Source organism: Salvelinus alpinus, chromosome 5 (assembly GCF_045679555.1).
Source record: "Salvelinus alpinus chromosome 5, SLU_Salpinus.1, whole genome shotgun sequence".
Classification (NCBI taxonomy): Eukaryota; Metazoa; Chordata; class Actinopteri; order Salmoniformes; family Salmonidae; genus Salvelinus; species Salvelinus alpinus.
Window position 1 is genome coordinate 81,885,553 of NC_092090.1, and position 12,457 is coordinate 81,898,009.

General features: G+C 44.4%; 1 protein-coding gene across 2 annotated transcripts in view; it reads right to left on the reverse strand.

The window, feature by feature from the left end:
- Positions 1-12,457, reverse strand: part of LOC139576988 (neurogenic locus notch homolog protein 1-like) — a 59,601-nt gene that overhangs the window by 13,669 nt on the left and 33,475 nt on the right. For both annotated transcript variants that reach the window (XM_071403665.1, XM_071403664.1), the window contains exons 10-22: positions 11,650-11,763; positions 11,075-11,308; positions 10,710-10,820; positions 6,304-6,496; positions 5,954-6,099; positions 5,681-5,794; positions 4,723-4,842; positions 3,065-3,217; positions 2,576-2,804; positions 2,097-2,298; positions 1,584-1,737; positions 891-1,075; positions 260-392 (exon numbers count right to left, since the gene is read on the reverse strand). In XM_071403665.1, coding sequence (XP_071259766.1) covers positions 260-392; positions 891-1,075; positions 1,584-1,737; positions 2,097-2,298; positions 2,576-2,804; positions 3,065-3,217; positions 4,723-4,842; positions 5,681-5,794; positions 5,954-6,099; positions 6,304-6,496; positions 10,710-10,820; positions 11,075-11,308; positions 11,650-11,763 — 2,088 coding nt within the window. The remainder of the gene's footprint in view (positions 1-259; positions 393-890; positions 1,076-1,583; positions 1,738-2,096; positions 2,299-2,575; positions 2,805-3,064; positions 3,218-4,722; positions 4,843-5,680; positions 5,795-5,953; positions 6,100-6,303; positions 6,497-10,709; positions 10,821-11,074; positions 11,309-11,649; positions 11,764-12,457) is intronic.

Consider the following 12,457-nt stretch of genomic DNA (forward strand, 5'->3'; position numbering starts at 1 on the left):
AATACGAGAAATCAATCCCGTATTTCACGGGGACGAGAGTTTCGGACATGTGCTGGACGCTGTTAAGCCCTAATTAATGAAGTGTGGTGGATTGAGAGCGAGAGCGAGTGAGAGAGGGCGGAGAGGAACAGTGGAGACCGGGGGGAGAGAAATAGACAGAGAGAGAGTGGGAGGCTGGAGAGGAGCACAGAAAGAGGGATAGAGAGAAAGAGGGGGGTGGTGTGGAAGAGTGTGTGGAGGTGGGTGGCGGGTCCCTGACCTTGGGTTCCCCTGGGACAGGAGCATTTGTAGGTATTGATCAGGTCAATGCAGGTGCCTCCGTTCTGGCACGGCTGGGAGAAACACTCATTGATCTCATTGGAGCAGTTGGTGCCGACGTATCCCGGCACACACTAGGAGAGGAGAGGGAAAAGATAAATCAATGAGTGACATGAAACAAGGCTGTTTCTGTTTACCTGGTTGTTTTGCCAGTTTTCTGCACAGGACAGCAAATTCTCTTTCATCAGAGATCTACATAAATGAACAGTTTGTGAGTCTGTTAACCTTTTGTCATCAGTTTGGATACAGAGTTTGATATGACTCTTTTTTATAGAAAGAACACCCACACACTCATTTATTTGCTGATTTAAATCATTCAATGGAAAGTGAGCATGACTGACTGACAATGTTTCTGCAAGACCAAGACCAGGAAACACACACTTTTTTGGCCACATGAATCGCTGTTCGGCCTAGGTATCATTTCTACATTAGGCTACATTTGTTATGCATTTCACCCAGCACCTGTGAAAAATTGGATTAAATTAAATTTGATGTAACTTAATTAGGACAATTCGTACCAATTGGATGTAATGTGCATTAGCGACGTGCTGTGTTCCTAGTGAGCAGCCTACCTTGCAGGAGTACCCTCCTAGGAAGTCAGTGCAGGTGGCTCCGCTCTGACAGGGGTTGGGGATGCACTCATCCACCTGCTCTTCACAGTAGCTGCCTGTGTAGCCTGCCTGGCAGTGGCAGTAGTGAGTGTTCCCCGCATCCAGACACTGGCCTGAGTTACGACACAGAGCAATTACCTCCACACCTGGAGGGCAGAGAGATGGGGAGGGCAGAGAGATGGGGAGGGCAGAGAGATGGGGAGGGCAGAGAGATGGGGAGGGCAGAGAGATGGGGAGGGGAAGAGAGATGGGGAGGGCAGAGAGATGGGGAGGGGAAGAGAGATGGGGAGGGCAGAGAGATGGGGAGGGCAGAGAGATGGGGAGGGCAGAGAGATGGGGAGGGCAGAGAGATGGGGAGGGCAGAGAGATGGGGAGGGCAGAGAGATGGGGAGGGGAAGAGAGGGGAGATCAGTATGTAGTCTGTGTTTTGTTAGTGGTGTGAAATTAATAGCATAGTGATGATTGAGGCTAACACACACACACACACACACACACACACACACACACACACACACACACACACACACACACACACACACACACACACACACACACACACACACACACACACACACACACACACACACACACACACACCTCATACATGCAGAAGGACAGACACACAAACACCCTCCTTCACACCCCCAGTGTTACCTCTCTGTTTAGCTGCCACCTCGCAGGAGACGCTTGGCACATCACAGTAGAGCCCTGTCCAGCCAGTCTGGCACTCACAGCTGTAAGTAGTGCCAGTCTGCCAACAGGTGCCCCCGTTCTGACAGGGGGACGAGTCACACCAGCGTACCAGATTCTGAGGAGACACACACACCATAGACAGTTAGTCACTAGCTGACAGGGGGAAATGTTTCTGTAAGTAAGCATGTACACTGTTGTTTCACAGATACAAACATTACCCACTGGGCACAGACGTAAATTCAATGTCTATTTCACGTTGGTTCATCGTAATTTCATTGAAATGACGTGGAAACAACGTTGATTCAACCAGTGTGTGCCCAGTGGGTAACTAGCTTATAGCTACAGTTATTTATACCACCTTTATTTAGTCAAGTACATGATCCATAAAAGCACATTTTACTTGACAATAACAACCTGGTATATAGCCTACAGCTAGTCTACTGTAAAGTCAGCGTGACTGGGCCTATACTGTACCTGGCAGTTGAGTCCAGTGTAGCCCTGGAGACAGATGCACTTGTAGGTGCCATAGCTGTCCTGGCAGGTGCCTCCGTTCAGGCAGGGCCTGGAGTCACACTCGTTGATGTCGTGTTGGCAGTAGCTGCCAGTGAAGCCAGGTGGGCACAGGCAGGTGTAGGTGTTGATGCCGTCCACACACGTCCCACCGTTGAAACAAGAGCTGTTAAACAAAACATCCACAAAGCAATACCAGACGTGTCATTCAAAAACCAAATTCAATTCACTTTAAAACATGGTAAGTCCAATTAGTAAAATGAATTGAGAGTGAATATCCTGGGCTATAATGGGATATTTGAGTCATTCAACTTTCTGCCACAGGGGGCAGAAGTGGACAAGAGAAAGTAGTTTGGAGATGCATTCGTGGTTTGTGACAGAGATGCAACAGGCCATGTTAGGTAGAGAAATCCAAACTAAATAGGAATTCAAGCTCCCTTTACCTCTCAGTGCAGTCAGGTGTGTTGTTCTCACAGTGTATCCCACTGAAGCCAGGTGGACAGGTGCAGGTGTAGCTGTTGACACAGTCGGTACAGTTGGCTCCATTCTTACATGGGTTACTGTCACACTCGTTGATGTCCTCCTCACACTTAGTGCCACGGAAACCAGGCAGGCAGGTGCACGCAAAGTTGTCCACCTCGTCCCGACAGAAACCTCCATTGCTACAGGGGTCTATGGGGGAAGAGAGCGGGGAGAGAGGTTAGCTTATAACTTAGCAGACTGGCTGCAACTCAATAGTCTTGACTAGCTTCCTTTCCTTATGTTTTACTGACATGAAAGAACATGACGGGATTTATAGAGACGTGGTGGCCTTTCACCTCTCAGTCATGAAATAAAAGAGACAGGGGGCCACTTTAGAGTATTGAGACACGGCCACTGTCTCATATTAACCTGTTTTTATGATGAAGTCATGAAGATGATAGGAGACTTACTGGGCTTACAGTCGTCAATGTTGGTCTCACAGTTGCGGCCAGCATAGCCGGCCTTGCAGCTACAGTGGTAGTTGCCTTTGGTGTTCTCACAGGTGGCCCCATTGAGACAGGGGTTCTTCACACACTCGTTAATGTCCACTTCACAGGTCTGTCCTAGAGAGGGTAGAGGAAAGGAGAGAGTGGAGAGGTTTACTACACAGCACTGAGATCATTTGCCCATTTTCATAATTTTAATTTGATAACATACAGATAACCTAATACAGATAACGTACATATACTGCCTTCAGAATGTATTCATACCCTTTGACTTATTGCATTTTGTTGTGTTACAGACGTAATTCAAAATTGATTAAATCGATTTTCTTTCACCCATCTACACACAATACCCCGTAATGACAAAGTGAAAACATGTTTTTTTTTAATTGTTGCAAATTTATAAAAAATGAAATATTGAAATATCTAATCTACATATGTATTCACACCCCTTAGTCAACACTTTGTAGAAGCACCTTTGGCGGCGATTATAGCTCTGAATCTTTTTGGGATTGTACAGTATTTGCCCTTTTTTTTTTTTTTTATTCTTCAAGCTCTGTCAAGTTGATTGTTGATCATTGCTAGGCACCCATTTCATTTCTTGACATAGATCTTCAAGCAGATTTAAGTCAAAACTGTGACTAGGCCACTCAGGAACATTCAATGTCGTCTTGGTAAGCAACTCCAGTGTATATTTGGCCTTGTGTTTGAGGTTATTGTCCTGCTGAAATGTGAATTTGTCTCCCAGTGTCTGTTGGAAAGCAGACTGAACCAGGTTTTCCTCTAGGATTTTGCCTGTGCTTATAGCTGTATTCCGTTTTTTTTTTTTTTCTAAAAAACTCCCTAGTCCTTGCCGATGAAAAGCATTCCCATAACATGATGCAGCCACCACCATGTTTGAACATATGAAGAATGGTACTCAGTGATGTGTTGTGTTGGATTTGCACCCAAACATAAAGCTTTGTGTTCAGGACATAACATTAATTTCTTTGCCATATTTTTTGCAGTTTTACTTTAGTGCCTTACTGCAAACAGGATGCATGTTTTGGAATATTTTTATTCTGTACAAGCTTCCTTCTTTTCACTTTGTCATTTAGGTTAGTGATGTGGAGTAACTACAATGTTGTTGATCCATCCACAGGTTTCTCTTATCACAGCCATTAAACTCTGTAAGTGTTTTAAAGTCACCATTGGTGTTTTAAAGTCACCATCCCTGAGCAGTTTCCTTTTGAAAAACCTCTCTGGTCTTTGTGGTAGAATCTGTGCTCGAAATTCACTACTCGATTGAAGGACCTTACAGATTTTGTATGTTGTGTGAGGTACAGAGATGGGGTAGTCATTAAAAAATCCTGTTAACCACTAGTATTGAACACTTATTGACTCAAGACATTTCAGCAAAAAAAAAAATTTGTAATTACAAAGATTTTCTACAAACAAAATTCCACTTTGACATTATGGGGTATTGTGTGTAGTTCAGTGACACAAAATCTCAATTTAATAAATGTTTTATTCAGGCTGTAACACAACAAAATGTGGAAAGGGTAAAGGGCTGGGAAAACTTTCTGAAGGCACTGTACATGCATAGGAATTACATATAATCTACTGTAAAGATGTTGCTCGCTCACCTTGCCAGCCCTCTGGACACACACAGGAGAAGCTCTCGTAGTCTTCAGTCTCCTGACACTCACCTCCGTTCTTGCAGGGCTTGGGGCTGCAGGGTGCTAGCAGGGTCTCACAGTTCTCACCTATCACACACACACACACACCACACACATTTTTAGATAATGGACATGAACAGTGTTCAATATTATTGTTCTCATATTATTATCGTGTCTAATATTATTGTTTTCGGAACCAGAGTATCATAACTGGAAGTAGTGGGTGTCTGGACACTGGATAGATCGCCCATAGATAATGCTTTTGTTGGACATTTAAACACACACTTCATTCAGGAGGCTTCTTGCCCACAGTGAAAAGGTCTGTGAGTGTTAGAGAGCAGAGCTGTTTGGGCCTACGGAGACATTTCCCTATCTGTCTGTTTCCACGACACCCAGCACGGACAGGAAGCAGGCTGGAGTTTCCTGCTATTGTCAAGGCATTTGCTGTTCTGTGAGACAGGAAGTCTGCAAACAGGAAATGTGTCAAGCAGCTGGGCCGTTCAGTTCCCACCCCTCCGTCACACAACCAGAGCCACTATTATTCCAGCTCTCGACGCAGGGTGGAATTTTCCAAAAAGAAGACTCAGGGAATAAATAAAAAGGTTGCCCAAAGGCAGTCAGTCCATCATTATCTGTTTTATCAAATAATACGAGGGAGAAATGGATGTGAGGACTTCTTACAAATATTTCCCTGTACTGTTATCAGGGACACAACGTCAACACAACAGACGCTGGAGTTTTAGCCAAGAGGAAGTCTTGCTGCTGGACATTCATTGACAGCTTGGTCTTCCGGAGCATGTTTTTCCTGAACGTCCAGTGCCTTAGAGAAGCTAGAACTTTGAGCACCACAGCAAGGAAATACCAAAACATTACGCTTAGATAGACCATCAGACATATATTTCACAATAGCCAAATATGTTCATACCGGTATATGGCAGTAGGCAGTTGCACTTGTACGCAGAGACATCATCGATGCAGGTCCCTTGGTTCAGGCAGGGATTGGAGGCACATTCGTTAATGTTGGTCTGACAGCTTGGACCTGGGATCAAAAGGTCAAGAAGTTATCAAGCACATGAGTTTGAGTTAAGAGTCAGGGTCAAATAGATCAAAACAATATAAAATGTATTGATGGTGGGAGTGCAATCTCGAGGACCATACACACGTACACACACACACACACACACACACACTTACTCACCAGTGAAGCCGATTCTGCAGGAACACACATATCCGCTCGTCATATCCTTGCAGGTGCCTCCGTTCATGCAGGGGTTGGACTCACACTCGTTGTTGTTGATGTCACAGTTCTTGCCACTCCAGCCATTGTCACACAGACAGTTGTAACTAAGGAAAAGGTGGGAAAGCTCAATATCAGAGTAACAGACACTAAATTCCACTTTGAGTCCTCAAATCCACACCTTTTATGAATACTTAGGGATTTACTGTAGATATATTCATACCATATATGTAAGGAAGATTTCTAGATGTACACAAAACACAACTTAGTGATTTCCTTGGCATTGAAACAGATGAGAAAAACAGACTCACCCATTGACTTTGTCCTGACAGTGGCCATGGATACACGGGTTGCTAAGGCACTCATTGACCTGGGAGAAGCAGGTGGTGTCATGGTAACCCTCTGGACACAGACAGGTGAAGCTGTTGATGCCATCGACACAGGTGCCACCGTTGTGACATGGGTTGAGGGCACATTCGTCAAGGTTGATGTTGCACATGGTCCCTGTGAACCAGAACCCATGAAGATGTTAACTTCTCTGACCTCTCGTACAGTAGTGTCTCAACTTTATAGCACAAGGAACATTTACAGTTTACAAACTGATTCAATTGGTGTTAGAAAATGATACAGGTAACTGCCAAGGTAAAGGAAGAAACAACATAAAGTGTCTTAATGGGTCATTGGGTCACCACGAGCCAGAACAGCTTCAATGCACCTTGGCATAGATTCTACAAGTCTGGAACTCTATAGGGGGGATGCGACACCATTCTTCCACCATAAATTCCATAATTTGGTGTTTTGTTGATGGTGATGGAAACGCTGTCTTAGGTCGCTCCAGAATCTCCCATAAGTGTTCAATTGGTTTAAGATCTGGTGACTGAGACACCATATGCATTACATCGTTTTCATACTCATAAAATCATTCAGTGACCTCTCGTGCCCTGTAGACAGGGGCATTGTCATCCTATGGGGTAAAAGCCATGGTAGCCTGCCCAGGATTTTCATACATGACCCTAAGCATGATGGGATGTTAACTGCTTAATTAACTCACGAATAGGGTTGCACATTTTGGGGAATATTCAGAGGTGGAAACTTTCCATGAGAATTAACGGGAATATATGGGAATTAACGGAAATACATGCAAATTAATATTAATACCATTTAAATGTAGATGTTTTTTGAATTGGATATATTTACCATATTATATGGAGACAGAAACATAAACATTTTACCTTATCATAAGTAGACATAATTGCAAATGATTAAATCCTTCCAATATAATTTTTTTTAAACAATTTAGTTACGAATTGAACTTAAATTAAATGAGTTGACTCTTCACATGGGATGACTTCAATGAACAACAAAAGAAAGGGAATATTGAATGATCCCCAATGATCCATCGCATCTCCCATCGCATTTTCAACATACATCTGTAAAATGATAGTCTAGAAACTAAAGCTTTGGTTGTCTTCCGCTCAGGTTTCCATGTCTTCTCCCTGGACATCCTCAATGTCCACCTCTTGAACACCAGACTCTGAGGCCTCATCTTCACTGTCACTTTCCAACCTTCTTGAGGATGGCTCTTTGTCAGACTAAAAAAGCCTCAAATTTGCCCAGATGCAACCAATTTTTCAACCCTTGTATTGGTCAGCCTGTTGTGTGCTTTGGTGTGTGTGTCTTCAAACAAGGACCAGTTGCGCTCTGAAGCGGTTGATGTTGGTGGGATTTGGAGGATGATGGAGGCAACAGGGGAAAGAGCCTCAGATCCACAAAGTCCCTTCCACCAGGTGGCTGATGAGATATGTTGGCACGACTGCCATATTGCATCTCCATCCCAAAGCCCTTGCTTGGAAGTGTACTTCGCCAGACTGCCAAGAACCTTGCCCTCATCCAGGCCAAGGTGGCGAGACACGGTAGTGATGACACCATAGGCCTTGTTGATCTCTGCACCAGACAGGATGCTCTTGCCAGCATACTTGGGGTCCAACATGTACGCTGCGGCGTGTATGGGCTTCAGGCAGAAGTCTTCAAGCTTGTTGATGTATTTCAGAACTGCAGTTTCCTCTGCTTGGAGCAACAGTGAAGTGGGCAGGGCAGTATGGATTTCTTCATCAGGATGGCATTGTCTCCATCAATCCGTGCAACGGCTAGTGCTATAGGTTCCAGGGGTTTCAGGCTGCTTACCACTCTCTCCCAAAATACATTATCCAGGAGCATCCTCTTGATGGAGCTGTCCATATCGGCAGACTGTGATATGGCCATTTCTTGGAGAGACTCCTTCCCCTCCAGGAGACTGTCAAACATGATGACGACACCACCCCAATGGGTGTTGCTGGGCAGCTTCAATGTGGTGCTCTTATTCTTCTCACTTGCTTGGTGAGGTAGATTGCTGCTGTAACTTGATGACCCTTCACAAACCATTTCCTTGGCTCTCTTGTAGAGTGTACCCATCTTTTGTGCCATGATGTCCTTGAGGAGCAGATTCAATGCATGAGCAGCATAGCCAATGGGTGTGATGTGAGGGTAGGACTCCTCCACTTTAGACCAAGCAGCATTCATGTTCGCAGCATTGTCTGTACCAGTGCAAATACCTTCTGTGGTCCAAGGTCATTGATGACTGCCTTCAGCTCATCTGCAATGTAGAGACCGGTGTGTCTGTTGTCCCTTGTGTCTGTGCTCTTGTAGAATACTGGTTGAGGGGTGGAGATGATGTAGTTAATTATTCCTTGCCCACGAACATTCGACCACCCATCAGAGATGATTGCAATACAGTCTGCTTTCTCTATGATTTGCTTGACCTTCACTTGAACTCTGTTGAACTCTGCATCCAGCAAATGAGTAGATAAAGCATGTCTGTTTGGAGGGTGTATGCTGGGCAAAGAACATTCAGAAATCTCTTCCAATACACATTGTATGTGAGAATCAGAGGTGAACCAGTTGCATACACAGCTCGAACAAGACATTCATCTACATTTCTCTGACTATGTTCCTCCATTGAGTCAAAAAACTTCTGATTCCAGGATGACCATGAGCTGTTGCTATCGATAAGGTGTCTGATTCATCATTTTCACATCGAATAGAAGTAGAGGGACTTTTGTCAGAGGTTGCTTGTTGTGAGCGGTGAGGGAACTATGCGGTGAGGGAACTATGCGGTGAGGGAACTATGCACTTGGCCAGATGATTCTGCATCTTTGTTGCATTCTTCACATATGATTTGGCACTGTATTTGCAAATGTACACAGCTTTTCCTTCTACATTAGCTGCAGTAAAATGTCTCCACACATCAGATAGTGCCCGTGGCATTTTCCTGCAAAGATTAGAAAAAAAATGTTTAAAAAAATACAATTCCATGTACAGATAAATAGTTAAGCAGTTCGATTAAACAACTCCTTTGTAAGATAAATGTTTTAAAATGAAACATGTTTGGAAACAGGTGAATTAACACTCAAGCAAGCTAAAATCCACATGGTAGCAAAAACTAACTATCAGTTAAGTTAGAAATTATTTAAACACACTTTGCTGTAGGCTGCTATTTACTAGTTTACAAAAATGTATGTATGTCATAAAATATATTCACCCCACCCAGTATTGTAATCAAAACTTACCAGAAAGCATGTAGTCCTTGGCTCAGACAGTGTAGTAGTGTGGGCTCAATAGCATCTCATTAGTGTGCAAGATCTTGAGAATCAGCTGTACATGTGATGGAAGAATGCACTGCACATGTGATGGAAAAATGCACTGTGCATGCAGAGGTTTGCAATTCCCTTGAATTGGGGATAGTGTAACCAAAATATGCCACAAGACCTAGAATTGCCTTATGTGTATCCCACAAAAAAGATTCACTGTTATAAGCTAACTTTTTGATTATTTTAAGCAAAATTCCCCAAATTCCCGGGCTTAACTTCCCATGGAAAATTCCTGGAAATTTCCCGGAAAGTTTCTGACCCTTTGAAACCCTTCTCAGGAACCACACCTGTGTGGAAGCACAAGCTTTTAATATACTTTGTATCCCTCATTTACTCAAGAGTTTCCATTATTTTGTCAGTTACCTGTACAAATTAATAACACTTTATGGTTAGAAGTTATGAAACTTTGAACATAATATCATGTCGTAATCTTTGGAGTTGGTCAAAATCCATGAAGATATCATTTAGAAGTAAAACACAAAGCCCAACCCGTGCTACACCAGACAATGGACCATACAATGGGCTCTATATCCCCACAGTAAATGTATCCACCTAGACAAACATGGGCTTTTTAAGTCCGGTTTTGTTGGCCACTTGAAATGCCGCCGCCATTCAGTGGGTGCCACGCATAACATGAAGAGAGGCCATTTAGCCCTAAAGCATGGACCAGCTTGCCCCCTTTTAAAATATCAACTTTCAGGAATCTTTCTGGGGATCTTTCCTCCAGTGAAATCCCCGGTGAGTGTTGGTCCTTTCAGAGCCTGGTGAGAGAGGCCAGCTTGTGTCTAGGCAACAGGTTGGGGGGGGGGGGGTCTGGAAAGTGACACTGCCACAGAAGGCCTCAAAAGGAGTGCATTCGCTTACCATCTGTCATCTCTCTCCCTCTTCCACCCCTCCACCCTACCCTCTATGCTCTTGTTTGTCCTGCCTTCACCTGAGAGGTCTGAATAGGAGAGGTAGGAGTACCCCCTTCAAATCTCAACCTGGGTAGCCACAGTCAGACAAACTGGTCCCCTACAGTATCTACTTACCGCTGTAGCCGGGCTCGCAGGCACACTCGTAGCCATTGATCTTGTCGAGGCATGTCCCGTAGTCACATGGCTTGCTCTTGCAGTCGTCCAGGTTGACTTCACAGTTTATACCTAGAAGCAAAGAAATTATCATCAAAGTTTCTATAGTAACATTTTCACAGATTAAAGTAAATCTGGGTGTCGAGGACAGTTTCGAGCTTAGAGAAGTCTTTTAGTGTGTGTGTGTGTGTGTGTGTGTGTGTGTGTGTGTGTGTGTGTGTGTGTGTGTGTGTGTGTGTGTGTGTGTGTGTGTGTGTGTGTGTGTGTGTGTGTGTGTGTGTGTGTGTGTGTGTGTGTGTGCGCGTGCATGCATGCGTGCGTCTGACCTGCGGTGCCCATCGGGCAGGTGCAGATGTAGGAGTTCTCGCGGTCCTGGCAGATGCCTCCGTTCCGACAGGGCTGACTCAGACACTCGTTAATGTTGGTCTCACACAGCCGGCCCGTGTAACCAAGGCGGCAGTAGCAGGTGAAGGAGGCCAGGCCATCCTTACAAGTACCATAGTGACAGGGGTCCGAGAAACACTCATTGATGTCAGTCTCACAGTGTTGCCCCGTGTAACCTGGTAGAAAGACATGGAGTTGGTCACTTTAGTCTAATTTCTCTCCATTCTATTCAGGAGCCAGAAAACATTCAATCAGTTTTAGTTTCTTTTGAAATCTATGTTTGTTGTTTTATTGTTGTTTTTATGAGTAAAAAGACGAAACGCGCACACTGCTCCTGCTAGTATCACTGCTCTTTATTAAGCCTACATATCAGCCCCAAGGCCTTCATCAGAGCTTTTGTGAGTGTTTTTAATTTGCACCATTGCTCCACTCACATCTGTTCAATATATTGAACGGGATTGGAGTCGAGGGAAAATAAACGTGTGTTACCAAATATAACAACGTTCTGTTTTTATACCTTCAGTGCATTCACAGGTGTACTTATTGGGGCCATCCGTGCACTTGGCGCCATTCTTGCAAGGCGTGCTGGAGCACTCATCAATATCTATCTGGCAAAGGTTCCCAGCAAAGCCTGGAAAAACAAGAAGATGTAGGGAGTGAGTGAGTGGTTCATTAGAGTGATCTTACCAAGCCCAAACTATGCCCACTCTATCCCTGGAAGCCTACATACATTATGATGAGAGCCCTCAATGACAGAGATGGCTGCATATGAATCAAAATGCCTGTCGTACTACAGCTTACTGTGTTCTTTCCTTCTACTCCTTTTCACCACTGCTCCCAAAAAGGGGGGTGGCTTCCAAGGCCTCATGACCAGGGGTGAAAGACAAAGGGGGGACTGTCTGCTCAATGTAATGCAAAGCCGAGCCAGTTGCCTCTTTTGTCCCTCAAAACTTTTCCATCACAATGTGCATTCTCCCGTCCTGGTCTCGCCCCTTTCCCCGCCTGCTTCTCCCAACAGGGCTAGCTTGACCTCTGAACTCAGCTATTCAAATCCCCCATCATTGAAAATCAACCAGCAGGCTCCCTTATTTTCTCTAGTCATTCTGATCTCTGTTTTTATTTCTTCTTCCACCTTCTGTCGCAGGAACGGACAGTGTTCAGTAGTCACACATTTGAATTCTAAGTGGTAAAAAGAAGGATTCTATCTGATAAAGAACACACAGGTGGTCTAAGCCAAACAGCCAGCCAGAAACCAGTTGTCACTAATCCAAATAGGAAGTGGCTACATGGCTATCTGTTAGCTCTGCTCCATTCACAACACAGGG